Source organism: Oncorhynchus keta, chromosome 17 (genome assembly GCF_023373465.1).
Source record: "Oncorhynchus keta strain PuntledgeMale-10-30-2019 chromosome 17, Oket_V2, whole genome shotgun sequence".
NCBI classification, from domain to species: Eukaryota; Metazoa; Chordata; class Actinopteri; order Salmoniformes; family Salmonidae; genus Oncorhynchus; species Oncorhynchus keta.
In genome coordinates this window covers 43,831,699-43,857,047 of record NC_068437.1, presented here as the reverse complement: position 1 = coordinate 43,857,047, position 25,349 = coordinate 43,831,699, and the positions used below count along the sequence as shown (strand labels likewise).

The 25,349-nt window shown below is 42.2% G+C and overlaps 1 protein-coding gene across 43 annotated transcripts in view; it reads left to right on the top strand.

Moving 5' to 3' along the window:
* LOC118395890 (UPF0606 protein KIAA1549L-like) overlaps positions 1–25,349 on the top strand; it is a 58,339-nt gene that overhangs the window by 10,823 nt on the left and 22,167 nt on the right. For 42 of the 43 annotated variants that reach the window (XM_052466166.1, XM_052466165.1, XM_052466160.1 and 39 more), the window contains exons 2-13: positions 194–541; positions 899–1,522; positions 1,706–1,821; positions 7,222–7,444; positions 7,582–7,715; positions 7,820–7,988; positions 11,330–11,389; positions 11,853–12,022; positions 12,510–12,681; positions 13,324–13,484; positions 13,702–13,737; positions 18,731–18,921. In XM_052466166.1, the coding sequence (XP_052322126.1) occupies positions 194–541; positions 899–1,522; positions 1,706–1,821; positions 7,222–7,444; positions 7,582–7,715; positions 7,820–7,988; positions 11,330–11,389; positions 11,853–12,022; positions 12,510–12,681; positions 13,324–13,484; positions 13,702–13,737; positions 18,731–18,921 (2,404 nt within the window). The remainder of the gene's footprint in view (positions 1–193; positions 542–898; positions 1,523–1,705; positions 1,822–7,221; positions 7,445–7,581; positions 7,716–7,819; positions 7,989–11,329; positions 11,390–11,852; positions 12,023–12,509; positions 12,682–13,323; positions 13,485–13,701; positions 13,738–18,730; positions 18,922–25,349) is intronic. The other variant, XM_052466169.1, reaches the window with a different exon arrangement.

The window sequence follows — 25,349 nt, the reverse complement described above, 5'->3', positions numbered from 1 at the left end:
GACAGGAGGGCACGGCCAGGCTTCGTTTTGAATAACAATATTTCATATTTTCCAGATGTAGTTATAGATTGAGCCGATGTTGATGAGAAACATGAGACAGTGAAGACGTCATCATCAGGCCTCTGGGATTGATGAGTCAAATAGAGAATAAATGCGTTCCTCCCTAAGTCTCATCTCTCTCTTTGTTTTTCAGATGAAGGGCACGACAACGGGTCATCAGGACATGCAGCTCTGCCTCAGGACCCAGCTGTGCCCTCTAACCTCTCTGCCAGGGCAACGCCAGTGAAGGATTGGCTCCTGGGCGCTCTAGCCGTGCCCACAGACCCATCAGGGGCGACAGCAGAGAGCACCAGAGAGCAGCCAGGGTTCTCCTCTGTACTGACCCTGCTGGCTAGCTCAGACCAAGAGCCACAGGCCCCAGTGCAACCATCAGTACTAGCTAATGCCTCCTCAGCCATCAACAATGACAATCAAACAGCAGGAACAACAGACCCTTTGTCGTTAGCCCCTGTAGCCAACAGCACCTCAAACACCAGCTCAGGTATGACCCATGTTCAAACAGTCATCCACACCATCTAAGAGAAGAATAAAAATATCATATGTACAGCCTCCTGACTGTGTTTAAAGTCTACAGACTAGAGATTTTGTTTCCTTATCCATCATCATGCTCTGCACATTCATTCCCTCAAAATCCACCATTTAATTTTATTTTGGTCCAGCTCAGTTCCACATCATCCTGCCCCACCCCCTCCATCGTCTACCTCCCCGGTGCCTGCTGCCTCTCCCGGTCTGACATCATCCTCACAGTATGAGACATCATCAAAATGGGGACATTATTCACCTGATATGAATTACCTGATGTGACATCATTCAAACGCTGTTTGTTGTCTCATTGCAGAGGAGGCGGTCAGCAGTTTGCCTGCAAACCCAGATTTACCAACAGTCCCAGTGTCCTCTCTGGCCACCCTGGGGGAGGGCGACTCCACCCTCCCAGACAATGTGACTAGTCCTTTCTCTACTCACACATGGAACACCACCAAACCTGCAAGGGCTGACAACTACACCACTATACCATCCACCACAGCGGCACACACCAACCCAACACCAGACACTGTGACCAATGACAGTCTACAGCTCACGACTGTGACCACCACGACCGTCACGCCCCTGACCGTGACCACCACAACTGTGACACCCCAGACCACGACAGCTTTGACCACAGAGGCGGTTACGACCATACCCCGGACCACTACGACCACACAGGAAGTGACCACCTTCCAAGAAACTACATTGATGACAACCACAACTGACCCACCCACCACGGCGACGACAACCACAAGTGCTTCCACTACCACAAACGCTCCCACGACAAGTACACCTACCACTGCACCGACCACCACTTTGACTGTCCCCACCACCACAGAAACCACCCCTGGACCAACCACAACTGAATCTCCTCCCATCAGTGCTGAAGAGGAACGTCAACCATGTAACATCACTGAGAAGACCTGGGTCAAAACAGGTATGGGCTCTCAGTTTACAGCTCAGTTTGAACAACCTTTCACTAACATACACTGTGTTGTTTCTTTGAGTTGTTACAGTATCTTTACAACCATAATAAAAGTCCTCTGGTTCCTTCCAAAGGATGTCCCATCCTTCACATCCAGAAGACTGACACACCTCATGTATGTGTTTTCCTCCACAGTGTTGTCTATGCAGTTGAGGAGGAAAAGGCTTGATATCATTGTGAGGCAGAATCTGTCTAAAGGACTCACCCATGCTCTACAGAGGGCCTTCAATGACACCAATGTTTATGTCCAGGTCAGTATTGTACTGTGCTCTGTGTTCGGATGCTGTTACTGCTGTACTGTACCTGGAGAACAACATGTACACAACCGTTCAAAAGTTTGGGCTCACTTAGAAATTTCCTTGTTTTTGAAAGAAAATCTATTTTTTCGTCCTTTAAATTTACATCAAATTGATCAGAAATACAGTGTAGATATTGTTAATGTTGTAAATTACTATTGTAGCTGGAAATGGCATATTTTCTATGGAATATCTACGTAGGCGTACAGAGGCCCATTATCAGCAACCATCACTCATGTGTTCCAATGGCACGTTGTGTTAGCTAATCCACGTTTTTCACAAGACTAATTGATCATTAGAAAACACTTTTGCAATTATGTTAGCACAACTGAAAACTGGCCTTTTTTAGACTAGTTGAGTATCTGGAGCATCATCATTTCTGGGTTCGATTACAGGCTCAAAATGGCCAGAAACAAAGAACTTTCTTCTGAAACTCGTCAGTCTATTCTTGTTCTGAGAAATGAAGGCTATTCCAAAGTGAGAAATTTCCAAGAAACTGAAGATCCCGTACAATGCTGTGCACGACTCCCTTCACAGAACAGAACAAACGGTCTCTAACCAGAATAGAAATTGGAGTGGGAGGCCCCAGTGAAAAACTGAGCAAGAGGACAAGTACATTAGAGTGTCTAGTTTGAGAAACAGACACCTCACAAGTCCTCAACTGGCATCTTCATCAAATATTACCCGTAAAACACCAGTCTGAATGTCAACAGTGAAGAGGCAACTCCGGGATGCTGCCCTTCTAGGCAGAGTTCCTCTGTCCAGTGTCTGTGTTCTTTTTCCCATCTTAATCTTTTATTTCTATTGGCCAGTCTGAGATATGGCTTTTTCTTTGCAACTCTGCCTAGAAGGCCAGCATCCCGGAGTCGGACTTCATTGTTGCTGTTGAGACTGGTGTTTTGCGGCTACTATTTAATGAAGCTGCCAGTTGATGATTGTGAGGCGTCTGTTTCTCAAATACAACATTAACAATGTCTGCACTGTATTTCTGATCAATTTGATGTTATTTTGATGGACAAAAAAAAATGTTTCTCTTTCAAAAATAAGGACATTTCTAAGTGACCCCAAATTTTTTGAACGGTAGTGTACATCAAATATAGTATGTGCCATAGTCCCGTTCAAATATTGCATCATCCATCTTTGCGCTGTTGGAAAAGTATTTGGTATAAGTTATTATTATTATTATTATTTTTGCATATCCCACTCCTCCTGAGACACCCTTGGAGTGTGGGGTCACGGCCAGGGTGTTCAGCCATTATTAAAGGCGACCCTGGAGCAATTAGGGTGAACTGCCTTGCTCAAGGGCATTGTTTTCATCTAGTCGGCTCTGGGATTCGAAACCAGCAACGTTTTGGTTACTGGCCCAACGCTCTTAACTGCTAGGTTGCCTATAGTGAGTGTGTTGACTTATTCTTCCTCTCCTCTTCGCCCTATTATTCATGGAGTCCAATCTCTCACTGTGATAGCAGAGACTGAAGTGACTAATGATAAAAGGATTTCAATAAGATAATAAATGGTCTCTTGAATTGTGGATAGGCTTTGCATTATAGAGGCTGAGTATGTGAAGAGAAAGACTCTTATGGACCCTACCAGCTGAATGACTACAACTCATTATTACCAGCGTTTCCTCTTCGGAAATGTCCATTATTCAGCTCTCGTTCTCTCTGTTTCTTTCTGTCTGTTCCTCTCTGTCTGATTCTGTGTGTCTGTCATATTCTCTCTGTCTGTTCCTCTCTGTCTGCTTCTGTGTGTCTGTCATATTCTCTCTGTCTGTTCCTCTCTGTCTGCTTCTGTGTGTCTGTCATATTCTCTCTGTCTGTTTCTCTCTGTCTGCTTCTGTGTGTCTGTCATATTCTCTCTGTCTGATTCTCTTTGTCTGATTCTGTGTGTCTCTGTCATATTCTCTCTCTGTTTCTCCCTGTGTGTTTCTCTCTGTGTTTTATTCTCTGTTTCTATCTGTGTTTCTCCCTGTGTTTTATTCTATGTTTCTCCCTGTGTGTTTTATTCTATGTTTATCCCTGTGTGTTTCTCTCTGTGTTTTATTCTATGTTTCTCCCTGTGTGTTTTATTCTATGTTTATCCCTGTGTGTTTCTCTCTGTGTTTTATTCTATGTTTCTCCCTGTGTTTTATTCTCTGTTTCTATCTGTTTCTCCCTGTGTTTTATTCTATGTTTCTCCCTGTGTGTTTTATTCTATGTTTCTCCCTGTGTGTTTTCTCTGTGTTTTATTCTATGTTTCTCCCTGTGTTTTATTCTCTGTTTCTATCTGTGTTTCTCCTGTGTTTTATTCTATGTTTCTCCCTGTGTGTTTCTCTCTGTGTTTTATTCTATGTTTCTCCCTGTGTGTTTCTTCTGTGTTTTATTCTATGTTTCTCCCTGTGTTTATTCTCTGTTTCTATCTGTGTTTCTCCCTGTGTTTTATTCTATGTTTTCCCTGTGTGTTTCTCCCTGTGTTTTATTCTATGTTTCTCCCTGTGTGTTTCTCCCTGTGTTTTATTCTATGTTTCTCCCTGTGTTTATTCTCTGTTTCTATCTGTGTTTCTCCCTGTGTGTTTCTCTCTGTGTTTTATTCTATGTTTCTCCCTGTGTGTTTCTCTCTGTGTTTTATTCTATGTTTCTCCCTGTGTTTTATTCTCTGTTTCTATCTGTGTTTCTCCTGTGTTTTATTCTCTGTTTCTTTCTGTGTTTCTCCCTGTGTTTTATTCTGTGTTTCTCCTGTGTTTTATTCTATGTTTCTCCCTGTGTTTTATTCTCTGTTTCTATCTGTGTTTCTCCCTGTGTTTTATTCTCTGTTTCTATCTGTGTTTCTCCCTGTGTTTTATTCTCTGTTTCTTTCTGTGTTTCTCCCTGTGTTTTATTCTCTGTTTCTATCTGTGTTTCTCCCTGTGTTTTATTCTATGTTTCTCCCTGTGTTTTATTCTCTGTTTCTTTCTGTGTTTCTCCCTGTGTTTTATTCTCTGTTTCTATCTGTGTTTCTCCCTGTGTTTTATTCTATGTTTCTCCCTGTGTGTTTCTCTCTGTGTTTTATTCTATGTTTCTCCCTGTGTTTTATTCTGTTTCTCCCTGTGTGTTTCTCTCTGTGTTTTATTCTCTGTTTCTTTCTGTGTTTCTCCCTGTGTGTTTCTCTCTGTGTTTTATTCTATGTTTCTCCCTGTGTTTTATTCTCTGTTTCTATCTGTGTTTCTCCCTGTGTTTTATTCTCTGTTTCTATCTGTGTTTCTCCCTGTGTTTTATTCTATGTTTCTCCCTGTGTTTCTCTCTGTGTTTTATTCTATGTTTCTCCCTGTGTTTTATTCTCTGTTTCTATCTGTGTGTTTCTCTCTGTGTTTTATTCTATGTTTCTCCCTGTGTTTTATTCTCTGTTTCTATCTGTGTTTCTCCCTGTGTTTTATTCTCTGTTTCTCTCTGTGTTTCTCCCTGTGTTTTATTCTATGTTTCTCCCTGTGTTTTATTCTATGTTTCTCCCTGTGTTTTATTCTCTGTTTCTATCTGTGTTTCTCCCTGTGTTTTATTCTATGTTTCTCCCTGTGTGTTTCTCTCTGTGTTTTATTCTCTGTTTCTATCTGTGTTTCTCTCTGTGTTTTATTCTCTGTTTCTATCTGTGTTTCTCCCTGTGTGTTTCTCTCTGTGTTTTATTCTCTGTTTCTTTCTGTGTTTCTCCCTGTGTTTTATTCTCTGTTTCTATCTGTGTTTCTCCCTGTGTTTTATTCTCTGTTTCTATCTGTGTTTCTCCCTGTGTTTTATTCTCTGTTTCTATCTGTGTTTCTCCCTGTGTGTTTCTCTCTGTGTTTTATTCTATGTTTCTCCCTGTGTTTTATTCTCTGTTTCTATCTGTGTTTCTCCCTGTGTTTTATTCTCTGTTTCTATCTGTGTTTCTCCCTGTGTTTTATTCTATGTTTCTCCCTGTGTGTTTCTCTCTGTGTTTTATTCTATGTTTCTCCCTGTGTTTATTCTCTGTTTCTATCTGTGTTTCTCCCTGTGTGTTTCTCTCTGTGTTTTATTCTATGTTTCTCCCTGTGTGTTTCTCTCTGTGTTTTATTCTATGTTTCTCCCTGTGTTTTATTCTCTGTTTCTATCTGTGTTTCTCCCTGTGTTTTATTCTCTGTTTCTTTCTGTGTTTCTCCCTGTGTTTTATTCTCTATTTCTATCTGTGTTTCTCCTGTGTTTTATTCTATGTTTCTCCCTGTGTTTTATTCTCTGTTTCTATCTGTGTTTCTCCCTGTGTTTTATTCTATGTTTCTCCCTGTGTGTTTCTCTCTGTGTTTTATTCTCTGTTTCTATCTGTGTTTTATTCTCTGTTTCTATCTGTGTTTCTCCCTGTGTTTTATTCTATGTTTCTCCCTGTGTGTTTTATTCTATGTTTCTCCCTATGTGTTTCTCCCTGTGTTTTATTCTATGTTTCTCCCTGTGTGTTTCTCTCTTTGTTTTATTCTATGTTTCTCCCTGTGTTTTATTCTCTGTTTCTATCTGTGTTTCTCCCTGTGTTTTATTCTCTGTTTCTCCCTGTGTGTTTCTCTCTGTGTTTTATTCTCTGTTTCTATCTGTGTTTCTCCCTGTGTTTTATTCTCTGTTTCTCCCTGTGTGTTTCTCTCTGTGTTTTATTCTCTGTTTCTATCTGTGTTTCTCCCTGTGTTTTATTCTCTGTTTCTCCCTGTGTGTTTCTCTCTGTGTTTTATTCTCTGTTTCTATCTGTGTTTCTCCCTGTGTTTTATTCTCTGTTTCTCCCTGTGTGTTTCTCTCTGTGTTTTATTCTCTGTTTCTATCTGTGTTTCTCCCTGTGTTTTATTCTCTGTTTCTCTCTGTGTGTTTCTCTCTGTGTTTTATTCTCTGTTTCTCTCTGTGTTTTATTCTCTGTTTCGCTCTGTGTGTTTCTCTCTGTTTCTCCCTGTGTTTTATTATCTGTGTGTTTCTCTCTGTTTCTCCCTGTGTTTTATTCTCTGTGTGTTTCTCTCTGACTCTCAGTCCTCTGTCTCATCTCTCCCTGTCTTGGTCTCTCTTTCACTCTCTCTCTCTGTCTAACTGATGGCGGACTCAAGTTTAAGTCCATTGATTTCCTGCCTGTGCTGTCTGTCTATCTGTCAGTCTGTTTGGGGTGTGATTCAGTGGCTGCTACTCTATCCTCCCCATCAGAACCCATGTATTATTAGTGAGCCTGGAGGTGATCAGCGGGAGACATCACAAACACCAGCTGTATATTTAGTGTGTCTGTGGATAGCTAGCTAACACATACTGGTAGAGATCTGATGAGGAGTGGGTGGTACTATAAAGGACCAGAGACGCTAGCCTTGACCATTGCCATCGTATTGTCTGTTAACGATAGCGATCAAGATATTAACTACATGTTTTCACTTCTCAGATTGAACGGGATCTCTGCAGCCCTCATAATGTCACCCTTGGGTACTATGTAGCCAGTGGGAAAATGGTCTACATCGCATCTGTGGTGGTGGAGACAGTGAAGGCTTATGGTTTTGACAAAGTGCTAGCAGACATCCGGCAGCACAGTCCTCTGGTGATGGCTGTTCTGCTCCCTGTGGCCCCCTGGGCCCCTAGCCTCAGTGTCCATCTGCAGCTCAAAACAGGTATGGCACATCAGGAACAACACAGTGACACTGCTGGATGATGTGACCATGATTGTAGACAATGTTGTACTGTGCTGTTGTGTACTGTAACTGAATGTGCTGTGCTGGTATATTGATTGGTGCTCTGCTGTTTTTAGTTCTCAGGTTCGTAGGTCCAGCGGACCGCATCAACTCCTGCAGTTTTGTTCAGATGATGGAGCAACGGCTGGAGAATGCGTTTGAGGAAGCTCAGGACAAAGTGATGGAATCTTACAGCGGGCTCTCTGTTGAGGTACATTTATGACTTGGGATCATATTCAATCACACACAATTAGCATAGTTGTTTAGAGCGTTGTATTTACTTCAACATGTCTGGTTTCGTCTGTGTTTGTTCAGATCCAGAGCACCTCCCAAGCGATTGGCTCTCCTGCCGTATCTCTGGTCTATGTGGTCAAGAACCAGGCCGCGATCCTGAATGGAACCGTCTCCAGCGGTCTCCTGAATCAGCTGACCGCAGAGCTGGTGGGCTACTTCCTCTTCTTCCCGCCCCTCGTCATTGCTGAGCGTAAGTGCCCCACTGCATCATGGGAAGGGTTTGAGTGGCATGTTTTGCCTGGCCTTTTCTCCTTATTTATTCATTTTCTGATACATGAATATTGATGTCATATCCTTCAGCGATATTGTCCTTCAACGATAGCTAGGGTTGAGGTTAATTCCACAAATTAAATTATAAATCAATTCCCTCTACCTGTAAATTCCATTTAATTCAACTCAAATTCCAGGTCAGTATTTGATAGAGGAATTCTAAATTCCTTTATGTTTTAATTGCCAAAACCAATCTCGCACTCGTTTCTAATTCATTAATGAGGTGTAAGTTCATTAATTATGCATGAAGTAGATCGAGACCAGTCTTAAAAGCCAGGTAAGAGCATTTAATTCCAGAGAGTACTAAATGCTTACACATTTTTCCACAGGTTATAAACTGAACATGACATCATCAGTTTCCCACCCTCTCTCCGATTCAGTTTCCCACCCTCTCTCCGATTCTCACAAGAACCCATTGTTTTAGGAATGGAACATCTCCCAGACATTTCTTATCTGTCTGAAAAGCCATAGCATCACTCCCCTTTTGACTTCCCAAGAGACACAGACAATTAATTCGTTCTGCTTACATTTTCAGTAACAGCTTAACCAATAACTTTTACTTTTCATACCATAACATAATAGTATTAGAATAAATGGTTCTAATCAATAATGTATACATAATTAATCATCTCAAACACAATTTCCTCTAACAGTATTTTAATTCAGAGATAATTCAATTAGTCTCAATTCTAATGTTAGTTAAATTCCAAGATTTCAATTCCATGTTCAATATTATCTCCAACAATTCCTCAAATTCCAATCTAATTGAATTCCCTCAGGCTTTTCTGGCTGCCCATGTCACTGTTCAGACTATCTAGCTATACTGGAAATATAGAAATACAAATTGAAATTATTTCAAACTAATCCTGCGGTCCATTTTTAAACTAAGTGCATTAATTCCATTAACTGGGAAATGTACAAATATTGAATTCCAATTAAATTCCAAATATTTATATATGTTTTTACATTTAAATTATAATTCAAACAGTCCAAACTAGAGGTCGACCGATTCTGATTTTTCAGCGCTGATACCGATACCGATTATTGGAGGACCAAAAAAAGCCGATACCGATTAATCAGACTAGTTTTTAGTATTTTTTATTTGAAATAATGACAATTACAACAATACTGAATGAACACTTATTTTAACTTAATATAATACAGCAATCTATTTAGCCTCAAATAAATCATTAAACGTGTTCAATTTGGTTTAAATAATGCAAAAACAAAGTGTTGGGGAAGTAAAAGAGCAATATGTGCCATGTAAAAAATGCTAACGTTTGAGTTCCTTGCTCAGAACATGAGAACATATGAAAGTTGGTGTTTCCTTTTAACATGAGTCTTCAATATTCCCAGGGAAGAAGTTTTAGGTTATAGTTAATATAGTATTTATAGGACTATTTCTCTCTATACCATTTGTATTTCATATACCTTTGACTATTGGATGTTCTTATAGGCACTTTAGTATTGCCTGTGTAACAGTATAGCTTCCGTCCCTCTCCTCACCCCTACCTGGGCTCGAACCAGGAACACATCGACAACAGCCACACTCGAAGCGAAGCGAAGAGCTGCTGGCAAAACGCACGAAAGTGCTGTTTGAATGAATGCTTACGAGCATGCTGCTGCCTACCATCGCTCAGTCAGACTGCTCTATCAAATATCAAATCATAGACTTAATTATAACATAATAACACACAGACATACGGTCGAATCTGGAAACTATAATTTCGAAAACAAAAAGTTTATTCTTTCAGTGAAATACGGAACAGTTTGGTATTTTATCTAACGGGTGTCATCCCTAAGTCTAAATATTCTTGTTACAATGTACAACCTTCAATGTTATGTCATAATTACATAAAATTCTGGCAAATTAGTTCGCAATGAGCCAGGTTGCCCAAACTGTTGCATATACCCTGACTCTGCGTGCAATGAACGCAAGAGAAGTGACACAATTTCACCTGGTTAATATTGCCTGCTAACCTGGATTTCTTTTAGCTAAATATGCAGGTTTAAAAATATATATTTCTGTGTAATGATTTTAAGAAAGGCATCTGTGTTTATTGTTAGATAGTCGTGCAACGATTGTGCTTTTTTCGCAAATGCGCTTTTGTTAAATCACCCCCCTGCGTTGCATCGATTACATGCAACACAGGACACGCTAGATAAACTAGTAATATCATCAACCATGTGCAGTTAACTCGTGATTATGATTGATTGATTGTTTTTTATAAGATAAGTATAATGCTAGCTAGCAACTTACCTTGGCTTCTACTGCATTCGTGTAACAGGCAGTCTCCTTGTGTAGTACAATGAGAGGCAGGTGGTTAGAGTGTTGGACTAGTTAACCGTAAGGTTGCAAGATTGAATCCCAGAGCTGAGAAGGTACAAATCTGTCGTTCTGCCCCTGAACAAGGTAGTTAACCCACTGTTCCTAGGCCGTCATTGAAAATAAGAATGTGTTCTTAACTGACTTGCCTGGTTAAATAAAGGTGTAAAAAAAAAAAAAAAAAAAAAAAAGACTCCGGCGTCCAAAAATACAGATTTCCGATAGTTATGAAAACCTGAAATCGGCCCTAATTAATCGTCCATTCCGATTAATCGGTCGACCTCTAGTCCAAACAGTTTTATTCAATTTCAATTCCATAACCTGAAGATTGTTGAAATTTGAATGAAATTCAACATAAATAATCCACTTTATGAGTGTGTGTTCTGAACATGAAAATGTATGCTGTCTTGATTTCATTATACCTGCAGAGTACTGATAATCAGATGTTGAACTAATTTACAAAGGAGAAGTTATGGCTGCTTGCATTTACTGTCATCTAGTATCTTGTTGTTGTGCAGAGAGGAGACTGACTAGTTTACTTCATGCTCAACTTCAATCATTTGCATCACCTTCTGGGTGTTTTACTTAACATAATGGGTAATTTTAGCATGAAGGCAAGATCAGATAACATTCTATTTATATTTACACACTACCTCAGGATCCAAATTAATCCTTTACCATTTGAATATTCAAGGCTCGTTCGTACATGATTACAGAGTGTCAAACAGAGTTATGAGGGATAAGGTCCCACTGCAAAGTCAGAGGCAACATCCCTGCTGGCCTTCAGCCAGCTGCATAATAGGACAGAAAATGTGGAATTTATCAGGCATGCAGCCTGGCACCCTCTATCTCTCTCTCACTGTCTCTGTCTCTCTCTGTTTGTGTGTGTATTTGTTCACTCTGTCTCCATCTCTCTCCCCCCTCTTCCTCCACAGCACTAGAATACCACAACCTCAATACATCCACTGCCACCAAGCACTACTGGGTGATCACAGGTAATTAAATGTGTCATTGATTTTCACTAACTGCTAGTTAGTTAATGCTTTGCTCTAATGCTGTGTGTTGTGTACAGTTTTCCCCCAACATATCTGAGCTCCTCTTTCCCCTCTGAATGCTATTGCTGCATTATTTAGAGATTCCGGACATCTGCTTCTGAAAGATCACATCGGATCAGAGCTCAGTGTGAAGGAGGCTTTCTTTTGTGAGAGATCTCTAAATTAGCTTTAGCCTCTCCCTGTACCTTTCTGCTACTGTCATGATGAGACCACAGTGTGCCAAGGTCAGCCTGACAATATAATGGGACTTACAGGTTTTAAATTGAGGGATGAATAACCATACCTCTTTGTCCTCCACTGTCCCTATACCACCTCTTCATCTCCTCTCTTGTCCTCTTACCTCTCTCTCTCTCTCTCTCTCTCTCTCTCTCTCTCTCTCGGTGTGTACTCCACTGCTCTGCAGTAATTCAGGATGTTGACAGCTCATCTCTGGAGAGGAATTATCAGAGCTTTGCTAGTTTAATGGAGCAGCGGCTGGCTGAGCTGTTTTTGGTGGCTGGGCGTCAGGGGAGCCAGGGGAGCCAGGGGAGCCGCTTTAGAAGGGCCACCACTGTTGGGGACTACACCGTCCAGGTGAGGTGGGCACACACACGGGTTGCATGCTCACTCCCCGATAAACAACCTCTGTTTTATGTTGACTTGCCAGAGTTTCACAATTTTTTGAAGACCCACAGAATTTCTATTCTCTCGTTTATGTTTTGCCACAGATGAATTGTTTTATGTAAAGTCACAGATGATCAGGTTTTATGAGGGGGAGAGAGCTCATGTAATGGATGTTGATCTCTTCCATTTAACACCCCCCTGCTTTATGGCAAAGCTTTAATCACAGCCCTTGATTAAACCGTTATGATGTATTATGGACATAAAACATTTGATCTAAAATAAAATCAGATTATTTCCACTGATTCATATTAATCCCACGTGTGGTCCCGGAGTGCTGTTATTTTCAAGTGTTTTCAAGTGTTTGCCCCTTCAGATAACATCAGTCTTATTATTGTAATAGCAATATGACAGCAATATGACAGCACTGAATCCACCAATTTGCGTTGTTCTTGTTTAGATGGTTGGTATTCGTCGGCTCCCTGGGCCAAAGAATCCTGCCGAAATGACCTACTATGCCCAACTGAACGGTGCCCCCATAACTGGCACCACTGCAGCCAAGACTCTCAGTACCTTGGATTCCCAAACCATGGCTCTAACCCTGGGCTACTTTATCCAGCGCCAAGCCGATCGTAGGTTTTCTCCACATCTTTACCAAACAGCTGTAACATTATGATCTTAGATGACGTGTATAGAACTAACTTTTCAGTCAGTCACACAGATGGATGCACACAAGTAATTGCAGTATATTTTTGTTTTGCTCAAACTGAAACACATATACAGTGAGTGCACAAAACATTAAGAACACCTGCTCTTTCCATGACATAGACTGACCAGGTGAAATAGCTATGATCCCTTATTGATGTCACTTGTTAAATCCACTTCAATCAGTGTAGATGAAATGGAGGAGACAGGGTGGTGTACAGTATGTGTGCCTTTCAGAGGTTGAATCTTCAGTTTTCCGTTTGTATTAATAATGGTCCACCACTGAAAAGACATCCAGCCAACTTGACACAACCGTGGGAAACATTGGAGTCAACATGGGCCAGCTTCACTGTGGAAAGCTTTGGATACCTTGTAGAGTCCAAGGTGGGGGGCTGCAACTCAATATTAGGAAGGTGTCCTTAATGTTTTGTCAACTCAGTGTATCTGTCTCATAGACTGTTGAATAGCCAAGTGCCTCAATAATGACGTAATGATTGCAAACAATAACACATATTGATAGATGGTGTGGGTGGGTGGTGTATCTATTTTATCTCCATGATTTCCGACAGCTGTGGTAAAGGTCCCGCCGGCCAATCTGTGGATCATGGCCGTGCTGACGCCTGTTGCCCTGGTGATGGTTGTTGTTGTCATGGTCACCGCCATCCTGTGCAAGAGGAACAGGGTCATCTTCAAGACGGGCGCTTTCAGGAGCTTCAAAACACGCTCTAAGGTGAACTTTACATATCTCTTAACATCTTAATGTGCAATTCAGAGAAATGTCACATCTGGGCAAGTCTTGGCACTTTATCTTGTGTTCGCTCAATTACTTATAGCCAATGGTGATGGATGCTCAATGAGCATTATGGGGGCGAAATGAGAATCCAGATGGTTAATGTGCTGGAATCGAATCCTCAGCTAAATGTCCCTTTAATTGTCTTCTTGTTTAGACGTCCTATCGGAGGGAGGGCAGTTATCACCACCAGGTACTGAGTGTTATTGTCAGTAAATGCATGTGGCTGTGCTTGGGAGAGGACATCCCTCCTTTGTTGGCAGTGCCTAGGGGAAATCAATGGGATGGAGGGGTCTCACCAGGGCTCACCATCTATGATCAATGGGCCATTCTATACATCCCTGTTCCTTCCAAATGCAAAGTAATGACTCTTATCCACCAGGCGTCTTCTCATCCAGTCTCATCTCATACCAGCTAGTGGTTTCATGGTGGAATCCAAGCCATCATTAATGTTGTTACTGGATTAAATATGGTGCCATTTTGATTCATAGAAATAATGTGGAGGAGCATAAACAAGATCCCCTACCCTAAACATTTCAGATTCATCATGTACCCCGTCGTTTCACAACATGCACTCATGAAGCAGCAGAGAAAGTTGGCTGATTTTAGTGTTATTTCTCAACGTCATTCCATCATCACTCTCCCCAGAGAGACAGATATACTAAGGCATATTTTTGGATGGGAAACGAGGAGCACTAGCTCCAGCTTATGTTGTAGGACAAGGTCAGAGATACACATGATTAGTACAAATAGGATAGTAGGATATAACTTCTCTCCCAGAAACAAGGCCTGTTTCTATTAGCATAGTGTCTGCTTACTGTATTTACATTTCAGAGTGCAGTGCTTCAAGGTTTGTAAAACTGTTGGTAAACATTAAATGTCACTGGGTTGTTTTTAATGTGACATAAATGATTTAAAGCGTTGCTAAATTGGGAGATTCACGCATGGTGCTGTAAGGCCGATTGTTCAGTCTTTCCCTTTCTGACCAGAGATGTGGCACGCATGGCGCTGTAAGGCCAATTGTTCAGTCTTTCCCTTTCTGACCAGAGATGTGGCACGCATGGTGCTGTAAGGCCGATTGTTCAGTCTTTCCCTTTCTGACCAGAGATGTGGCACGCATGGTGCTGTAAGGCCGATTGTTCAGTCTTTCCCTTTCTGACCAGAGATGTGGCGATTGTTCACTGACCAGAGATGGCGCTGTAAGGCCGATTGTTCAGTCTTTCCCTTTCTGACCAGAGATGTGGCACGCATGGCGCTGTAAGGCCGATTGTTCAGTCTTTCCCTTTCTGACCAGAGATGTGGCACGCATGGCGCTGTAAGGCCAATTGTTCAGTCTTTCCCTTTCTGACCAGAGATGTGGCACGCATGGCGCTGTAAGGCCAATTGTTCAGTCTTTCCCTTTCTGACCAGAGATGTGGCACGCATGGCGCTGTAAGGCCGATTGTTCAGTCTTTCCCTTTCTGACCAGAGATGTGGCACGCATGGTGCTGTAAGGCCAATTGTTCAGTCTTTCCCTTTCTGACCAGAGATGTGGCACGCATGGTGCTGTAAGGCCAATTGTTCAGTCTTTCCCTTTCTGACCAGAGATGTGGCACGCATGGCGCTGTAAGGCCGATTGTTCAGTCTTTCCCTTTCTGACCAGAGATGTGGCACGCATGGCGCTGTAAGGCCAATTGTTCAGTCTTTCCCTTTCTGACCAGAGATGTGGCACGCATGGTGCTGTAAGGCCGATTGTTCGGTCTTTCCCTTTCTGACCAGAGATGTGGCACGCATGGTGCTGTAAGGCCAATTGTTCAGTCTTTCCCTTTCTGACCAGAGATGTGGCACGCATGGTGCTGTAAGGCCGATTGTTCAGTCTTTCCCTTTCTGACCAGAGATGTGGCACGCATGGTGCTGTAAGGCCAATTGTTCGGTCTTTCCCTTTCTGACTAGAGATGTGGCACGCATGGCGCTGTAAGGCCGATTGTTCAGTCTTTCCCTTTCTGACCAGAGATGTGGCACGTTCATGACCAGAGATGTGGCACGCATGTTGCTGTAAGGCCAATTGTTCAGTCTTTCCCTTTCTGACCAGAGATGTGGCACGCATGGCGCTGTAAGGCCAATTGTTCAGTCTTTCCCTTTCTGACCAGAGATGTGGCACGCATGGCGCTGTAAGGCCGATTGTTCAGTCTTTCCCTTTCTGACCAGAGATGTGGCACGCATGTTGCTGTAAGGCCGATTGTTCAGTCTTTCCCTTTCTGACCAGAGATGTGGCACGCATGGCGCTGTAAGGCCAATTGTTCAGTCTTTCCCTTTCTGACCAGAGATGTGGCACGCATGGCGCTGTAAGGCCAATTGTTCAGTCTTTCCCTTTCTGACCAGAGATGTGGCACGCATGGCGCTGTAAGGCCGATTGTTCAGTCTTTCCCTTTCTGACCAGAGATGTGGCACGCATGCGCAACTACTGAGATAAATATTCTTAGAATGATTTGGTTTATGAATAGCTTGTGGCGATATGCTAAAGGACGTGGTAAATGTGTTGAGTTGAAATCTTTGGCTCCACTACTCCACTGCACATATTTGCAGTTTGTTGCAGTGTAATGTGTTGGTGTCCAAACGTTCTGGGAATGAAGACAGAATATCAAGCAGAGCCTAACCCACTCGGGAGATAGTGGGCTTCATGAACCTCTAGCCCACAGCACACAATTATCCATCAAAGTGGGACAACAACGTCAAGCTGCAAATCAATGGCATGGCTTCAGTCTGCATGTGTGCTTTTGCAGGAAATATGTGAATCTATTTCATTGCTCTCCAAATTCACTATGTGGTATAGTCCATCATGTGTCTTCATTTTGAAAGTTTGTGCAATAAAGAGAAAATCATATCAATCATAATTTAGTTGTTCAGAGAGGTTCTATCATTCGTTAGTTTTCTTTTTACACGTGGGTTTTATCAAACCTGTCCCCCTCTGTCCTGTGATTCCATCAGTACACTGAATGAGCCCAAGTCAAAACACAGAATCCGTTTTTGGGCGATTCCACGCCAGTAGGAGCAGAAAATATTTTGGGTAACCCAGATTGTTCTGGCAATTCTCACATAGAAACTTCATTCGGAGGAAGGATTTTTGACATGTTTTTAACATTTGTACCACCATTTCTTTATTTGTTTTATCATGATGAACGTGGACCTATACATGCCTCCTGTTAGTCCCTATGATCTGTAAACCGTGCATGATACAGGCAACATCTTGATGTCATTATACTCCTTATCTTCTTAAACATGGAGTACGTCTTGATTCTGAAATATAAACATTTCACATGAATTTATTCCACATTAAACATATTCATATTAATATCTCAAAATGACCCCTATTAATTTAGCTTATTTTAAGACATATTGTTTGGAACAAGTACATCACATTTCCAGAGTGGGCTCTCTGCTAATTTGGAAGGTATGATCTATTTTATGAACACCACCAATACAGTGAATAGAAATGGGAACTCCCTCTGCTTGTGACTTGCAGAATGTGCAATCCCAAAGGAGTGCTGTGATTGGTTAATGACCTATAATGTCAATATCTATGTATAAAATCATTAAAAGGACCAGAGAGTCACTCTGGAAATTTGACCTATTTGAAGAGTATTTTGTTACAAACAAAATGTCAGAAATAAGCTAAATCAAGAAGGGTAGTTTTGTGATATTGATATTTGTAATATTGAATAAATGAAGAATCTAGACATACTCCATATTTTAGAGCACACTATAAGGAGTATAATAATATAAATGGCACCAAGATGTTGTCTGTATCATGTACGGTTCACAGATCATAGGGTCTTACAGAAGGCACCACCCTAGAACAGTAGTTCTGAAAAGGGCCTAAAATGACCACTTTATCATGATTTTCATTATCATTTTTCCCAAATAAGTTTCTATGTGAGAATTGCCAGAACAATCTGAGATATAAAAAATATTTTCCGCTCCTTTTGGTGTGGAATTGCCCCTTTGTCAAATCCATCACAGAGTAGCCTTGTGCAGAGTCTTGGACCAACTCCATGTCTTTATCAGACTGAGCAGTTGAAAGGTGACCATTTAGAAAGTCAACGGAATCAAGTGGACAGAGGGGCCTGCCTCTTGCCAGTGAAACATATATGTGTTGAGCTCAGCCTCTAAGGTTCATCTGTTGAAACATTCCCCTCTGTGAATGTCCAATATGATGAAGCAATAGTGTCTCTATACATGACTTCTGCCAGACTCACTGTTGTGAAATATCACTAACCTCAGGATGAGGTGAAGATGACTGCCTGGTACAGTGTATCGATTTCTCTCCTATTTAGCTGTGTGCTGCAACTATGTGTCATAATACACTTGATGTCACTGAGACTCTTTAATGATTAATGCTGTGTGCAGTTATATGTTCCCTTCGTATCCACACATGAGACTCTTTAATGATTAAAGCTGTGTGCAGTTATATGTTCCCTTCGTATCCACACATGAGACTCTTTAATGATTAAAGCTGTGTGCAGTTATATGTTCCCTTCGTATCCACACATGAGACTCTTTAATGATTAAAGCTGTGTGCAGTTATATGTTCCCTTCGCATCCACACATGAGACTCTTTAATGATTAAAGCTGTGTGCAGTTATATGTTCCCTTCGTATCCACACATGAGACTCTTTAATGATTAAAGCTGTGTGCAGTTATATGTTCCCTTCGTATCCACACATGAGACTCTTTAATGATTAAAGCTGTGTGCAGTTATATGTTCCCTTCGTATCCACACATGCACTCAAGTAGAAATACATTGAATATAATGTATTTATGTATTTCGTTTTCCAAAAATAATATCTGCACTGTGATGCTCCTTTTTGCTGTTTTACAAACCTGAGAGGCTTCATGAAATTAGAGTAATTTGGTTATACAAAGGAACTGCCTAGACCTTGCAGACATAAACAAATATATAAATCATGAACCAATTACATTTTCATGTCTTTCCTCCAATACATCTCAACTTCAAAGGTGTCATTAGACGTTTCGTTTAACATTTAGTAGAATCCCATTCTGTCTTTACTTGCTGACTGAGAGAAAACAGAGCTCACCGAGCCGACTGCTCATTTACCTTGTCTGTAAATGAAATGTCATTCTCTTAAAGCACTCCTTTACTTTACCATATATCATCGTAAACCCTTTCCCAACTTTCTCTACCCCAGCCTGTGCAGGGATTTGACTATGCCAAGAAGCATATGGGCCATCAGCAAGGTGAGGAGACCATCTCTGTTACCAAGGAGACGATGGTCCTGGGCCTCCCGGTGAGAGATGCCCCATTGTCATTGGACAGGAAGGTGCACCAGGATGGGACCACTTCTAAAAGACCCCCTTCTGCTGACATCATCCACAAAGGGTAAGAAGAACGCCGATTGAAATAGAAACCGAATTATAGGATCTCTATGAAGATTGATCCCTGTTTACTATAGATTACCAGACAACATTTGGATTTGTTTGTGCCAATACTTTAAGTCAAGGAAAATTCACAATAAGTATCACAGTCTTGGACAGATTGCATAGAATCTGCTTAAATCTGCTCATGTTGAATGGCTTACAGTTTGCTTTGGTGTTGCCAATTGCCGAATTCGTAGCCGTCTATCACTCAGTTTAGGCAATAGAAAGCTAAAATGTTGTTACAAAACATGAGTCATGAATGTGTTATTGTCGTACCACAAAAGGGATAGAGCCTGCTGTCTTTCCTCTAGTCTAGAGGACAAAGCCAAGCTTTTGCTGCTGTTTTGAGCCATCTTTTCTTTGAATTTCCCACGCATTAAAATTCTCATTTTAACACAGAGACATTCACAGATCACCAAAGCCTTGATTTTTTATTTTATTGACCCAGCCCAAGACATCAGTCATTGTCTTAAAGCTGTCAAATGTAGTAGATCTCCCCTATCTTTGGCTGATTTAGACCCACTTGGGTTTTTTAATATTTACTGCTGCCAAGCTGGAGGTGTGACACGAGTCTGCTACAATGATCATTGGGTTTTGAAGGCACTGCAGTGTAGACCTGGGTTCAAATAGCATTGGAAATATCTCCAATGCTTTGAGTATTTGCTCTCTAGCCTGCCTGGAGTACCAGATGTTTTTTTTTTGAGGGGGGGGCAGTTTTTTTACTATTCTATTGGTCCTTTAAACCCAGTCAAGCTCAATCAAACACCAATAAAGTATTATTATAAATATTATGTGAACCCAGGTCTGCTGCAGCGGCTGCTATTCCAGTCACTCTTTGGATGGACCGCAGGGCTCATTCAGACTGGGATTAGCAAGGCTTCAAAAGGCTACAAAACACAGCTGTGCAGTGTGATGATTAAAGCATAAAATGCCTTTGAAAAGGTGCTGAGAATAATAATTGGTAAAACAAGCAGGCGCTGAACACACATGGTGGTGTAAAGTGAATAGAGGCTGAACACGGCATGAAGAGAGACATAGTGGTGTAAAGTGAAGAGACTGAACACTGGGCATGGAGAGAGACATAGTGGTGTAAAGTGAATAGAGTCTGAACACTGGGCATGGAGAGAGACATAGTGGTGTAAAGTGAATAGAGGCTGAACACTGGACATGAAGAGAGACATAGTGGTGTAAAGTGAATAGAGGCTGAACACTGGGCATGGAGAGAGACATAGTGGTGTAAAGTGAATAGAGGCTGAACACGGCATGGAGAGAGACATAGTGGTGTAAATTGAATAGAGTCTGAACACTGGGCATGGAGAGAGACATAGTGGTGTAAAGTGAATAGAGGCTGAACACTGGGCATGGAGAGAGACATAGTGGTGTAAAGTGAATAGAGGCTGAACACGGCATGGAGAGAGACATAGTGGTGTAAAGTGAATAGAGGCTGAACACTGGGCATGGAGAGAGACATAGTGGTGTAAAGTGAAGAGACTGAACACTGGGCATGGAGAGAGACATAGTGGTGTAAAGTGAATAGAGGCTGAACACTGGGCATGGAGAGAGACATAGTGGTGTAAAGTGAATAGAGGCTGAACACTGGGCATGGAGAGAGACATAGTGGTGTAAAGTGAATAGAGTCTGAACACTGGGCATGGAGAGAGACATAGTGGTGTAAAGTGAATAGAGGCTGAACACTGGACATGGAGAGAGACATAGTGGTGTAAAGTGAATAGAGGCTGAACACTGGACATGGAGAGAGACATAGTGGTGTAAAGTGAATAGAGGCTGAACACTGGGCATGGAGAGAGACATAGTGGTGTAAAGTGAATAGAGGCTGAACACTGGGCATGGAGAGAGACATAGTGTTGTAAAGTGAATAGCAGCTGAACACTGAACATGGAGTGAGACATAGTGGTGTAAAGTGAATAGAGGCTGAACACTGGACATGGAGAGAGACATAGTGGTGTAAAGTGAATAGAGTCTGAACACTGGGCATGGAGAGAGACATAGTGGTGTAAAGTGAATAGAGGCTGAACACTGGACATGGAGAGAGACATAGTGGTGTAAAGTGAATAGAGGCTGAACACTGGACATGGAGAGAGACATAGTGGTGTAAAGTGAATAGAGGCTGAACACTGGGCATGGAGAGAGACATAGTGTTGTAAAGTGAATAGCAGCTGAACACTGAACATGGAGTGAGACATAGTGTTGTAAAGTGAATAGCAACTGAACATGGAGTGAGACATAGTGGTGTAAAGTGAATAGCAGCTGAACACTGGACATGGAGAGAGACATAGTGGTGTAAAGTGAATAGCAGCTGAACACTGGGCATGGAGAGAGACATAGTGGTGTAAAGTGAATAGCAGCTGAACACTGGACATGGAGAGAGACATAGTGGTGTAAAGTGAATAGCAGCTGAACACTGGGCATGGAGAGAGACATAGTGGTGTAAAGTGAATAGAGGCTGAACACTGAACATGGAGTGAGACATAGTGGTGTAAAGTGAATAGCAGCTGAACACTGGACATGGAGAGAGACATAGTGGTGTAAAGTGAATAGCAGCTGAACACTGGGCATGGAGAGAGACATAGTGGTGTAAAGTGAATAGCAGCTGAACACTGGACATGGAGAGATACATAGTGGTGTAAAGTGAATAGAGGCTGAACACTGAACATGGAGTGAGACATAGTGGTGTAAAGTGAATAGCAGCTGAACACTGGGCATGGAGAGAGACATAGTGGTGTAAAGTGAATAGCAGCTGAACACTGGGCATGGAGAGAGACATAGTGGTGTAAAGTGAATAGAGGCTGAACACTGAACATGGAGTGAGACATAGTGTTGTAAAGTGAATAGCAGCTGAACACTGAACATGGAGAGAGACATAGTGTTGTAAAGTGAATAGCAGCTGAACACTGAACATGGAGAGAGTGAGCTTCACAGCCTGGAGAGAGACATAGTGGTGTAAAGTGAATAGAGGCTGAACATGGAGAGAGTGAGCTTCACAGCCTGGAGAGAGACATAGTGTTGTAAAGTGAATAGAGGCTGAACATGGAGAGAGTGAGCTTCACAGCCTGGAGAGAGACATAGTGTTGTAAAGTGAATAGAGGCTGAACATGGAGAGAGTGAGCTTCACAGCCTGGAGAGAGACATAGTGTTGTAAAGTGAATAGAGGCTGAACATGGAGAGAGTGAGCTTCACAGCCTGGAGAGAGACATAGTGTTGTAAAGTGAATAGAGGCTGAACATGGAGAGAGTGAGCTTCACAGCCTGGAGAGAGACATAGTGTTGTAAAGTGAATAGAGGCTGAACATGGAGAGAGTGAGCTTCACAGCCTGGAGAGAGACATAGTGTTGTAAAGTGAATAGCAGCTGAACACTGAACATGGAGAGAGTGAGCTTCACAGCCTGGAGAGAGACATAGTGGTGTAAAGTGAATAGAGGCTGAACATGGAGAGAGTGAGCTTCACAGCCTGGAGAGAGACATAGTGTTGTAAAGTGAATAGAGGCTGAACATGGAGAGAGTGAGCTTCACAGCCTGGAGAGAGACATAGTGTTGTAAAGTGAATAGAGGCTGAACATGGAGAGAGTGAGCTTCACAGCCTGGAGAGAGACATAGTGTTGTAAAGTGAATAGAGGCTGAACATGGAGAGAGTGAGCTTCACAGCCTGGAGAGAGACATAGTGTTGTAAAGTGAATAGAGGCTGAACATGGAGAGAGTGAGCTTCACAGCCTGGAGAGAGACATAGTGTTGTAAAGTGAATAGAGGCTGAACATGGAGAGAGTGAGCTTCACAGCCTGGAGAGAGACATAGTGTTGTAAAGTGAATAGAGGCTGAACATGGAGAGAGTGAGCTTCACAGCCTGGAGAGAGACATAGTGTTGTAAAGTGAATAGCAGCTGAACACTGAACATGGAGAGAGTGAGCTTCACAGCCTGGAGAGAGACATAGTGGTGTAAAGTGAATAGAGGCTGAACATGGAGAGAGTGAGCTTCACAGCCTGGAGAGAGACATAGTGTTGTAAAGTGAATAGAGGCTGAACATGGAGAGAGTGAGCTTCACAGCCTGGAGAGAGACATAGTGTTGTAAAGTGAATAGAGGCTGAACACTGAACATGGAGAGAGACATAGTGGTGTAAAGTGAATAGCAGCTGAACACTGAACATGGAGAGAGTGAGCTTCACAGCCTGGAGAGAGACATAGTGGTGTAAAGTGAATAGAGGCTGAACATGGAGAGAGTGAGCTTCACAGCCTGGAGAGAGACATAGTGTTGTAAAGTGAATAGAGGCTGAACATGGAGAGAGTGAGCTTCACAGCCTGGAGAGAGACATAGTGTTGTAAAGTGAATAGAGGCTGAACACTGAACATGGAGAGAGACATAGTGGTGTAAAGTGAATAGCAGCTGAACACTGAACATGGAGTGAGACATAGTGTTGTAAAGTGAATAGCAGCTGAACACTGGACATGGAGAGAGACATAGTGGTGTAAAGTGAATAGCAGCTGAACACTGAACATGGAGTGAGACATAGTGGTGTAAAGTGAATAGCAGCTGAACACTGAACATGGAGAGAGTGAGCTTCACAGCCTGGAGAGAGACATAGTGGTGTAAAGTGAATAGAGGCTGAACATGGAGAGAGTGAGCTTCACAGCCTGGAGAGAGACATAGTGTTGTAAAGTGAATAGAGGCTGAACATGGAGAGAGTGAGCTTCACAGCCTGGAGAGAGACATAGTGTTGTAAAGTGAATAGAGGCTGAACATGGAGAGAGTGAGCTTCACAGCCTGGAGAGAGACATAGTGTTGTAAAGTGAATAGAGGCTGAACATGGAGAGAGTGAGCTTCACAGCCTGGAGAGAGACATAGTGTTGTAAAGTGAATAGAGGCTGAACATGGAGAGAGTGAGCTTCACAGCCTGGAGAGAGACATAGTGTTGTAAAGTGAATAGAGGCTGAACATGGAGAGAGTGAGCTTCACAGCCTGGAGAGAGACATAGTGTTGTAAAGTGAATAGAGGCTGAACATGGAGAGAGTGAGCTTCACAGCCTGGAGAGAGACATAGTGTTGTAAAGTGAATAGAGGCTGAACATGGAGAGAGTGAGCTTCACAGCCTGGAGAGAGACATAGTGTTGTAAAGTGAATAGAGGCTGAACATGGAGAGAGTGAGCTTCACAGCCTGGAGAGAGACATAGTGTTGTAAAGTGAATAGAGGCTGAACACTGAACATGGAGTGAGACATAGTGGTGTAAAGTGAATAGCAGCTGAACACTGGACATGGAGAGAGACATAGTGGTGTAAAGTGAATAGCAGCTGAACACTGAACATGGAGAGTGAGACATAGTGGTGTAAAGTGAATAGCAGCTGAACACTGAACATGGAGAGAGTGAGCTTCACAGCCTGGAGAGAGACATAGTGGTGTAAAGTGAATAGAGGCTGAACATGGAGAGAGTGAGCTTCACAGCCTGGAGAGAGACATAGTGTTGTAAAGTGAATAGAGGCTGAACATGGAGAGAGTGAGCTTCACAGCCTGGAGAGAGACATAGTGTTGTAAAGTGAATAGAGGCTGAACATGGAGAGAGTGAGCTTCACAGCCTGGAGAGAGACATAGTGTTGTAAAGTGAATAGAGGCTGAACATGGAGAGAGTGAGCTTCACAGCCTGGAGAGAGACATAGTGTTGTAAAGTGAATAGAGGCTGAACACTGAACATGGAGAGAGACATAGTGTTGTAAAGTGAATAGAGGCTGAACATGGAGAGAGTGAGCTTCACAGCCTGGAGAGAGACATAGTGTTGTAAAGTGAATAGAGGCTGAACATGGAGAGAGTGAGCTTCACAGCCTGGAGAGATCCTTCCAGGGCCATGTTTGATTCAGTGTTCCTCTGGGATCAGGTTGACAGGAATACATGCATCCTCAATCTGTTCTCTTTCTCTCCCCCTCCCTCTCCCTCTGTCTCTCTCTTCCCTCTCTCTGTCTGACCGTGTATCACAGGAGTACAACTGTACCTCATTATAGAAGCCTCATGATTGCGAATGCTGATTCCATTTAGTATTTCTGAATGCATTACACCCTTAGAATAATCTAATCTTGTTTAACCCAGAAGTAAAATCACGTATTTGGTCAGATGCTCGATTATGTTTAAGTAGTCTGTCCATGAGGGATTAAGAATAATCTGATACAAACATTCTGAAGAGCAATGTCGATATGAGCTGACATAATGGGTGTGTGTGTTCCTCGCTGTCTTATCTGACATATCAGGCTCCTGTGTTAGTCACTGGTGTCAGTCTGTTGGTTATACCTGAAAAGATACCAGGGGAGGGTATTTTGACATTAAGATAGTATCTCCCACTGTTCCAGCCTGTGGCCTTGATGTGAAGCACATAGCTTTAGATAGAACACAGCCTT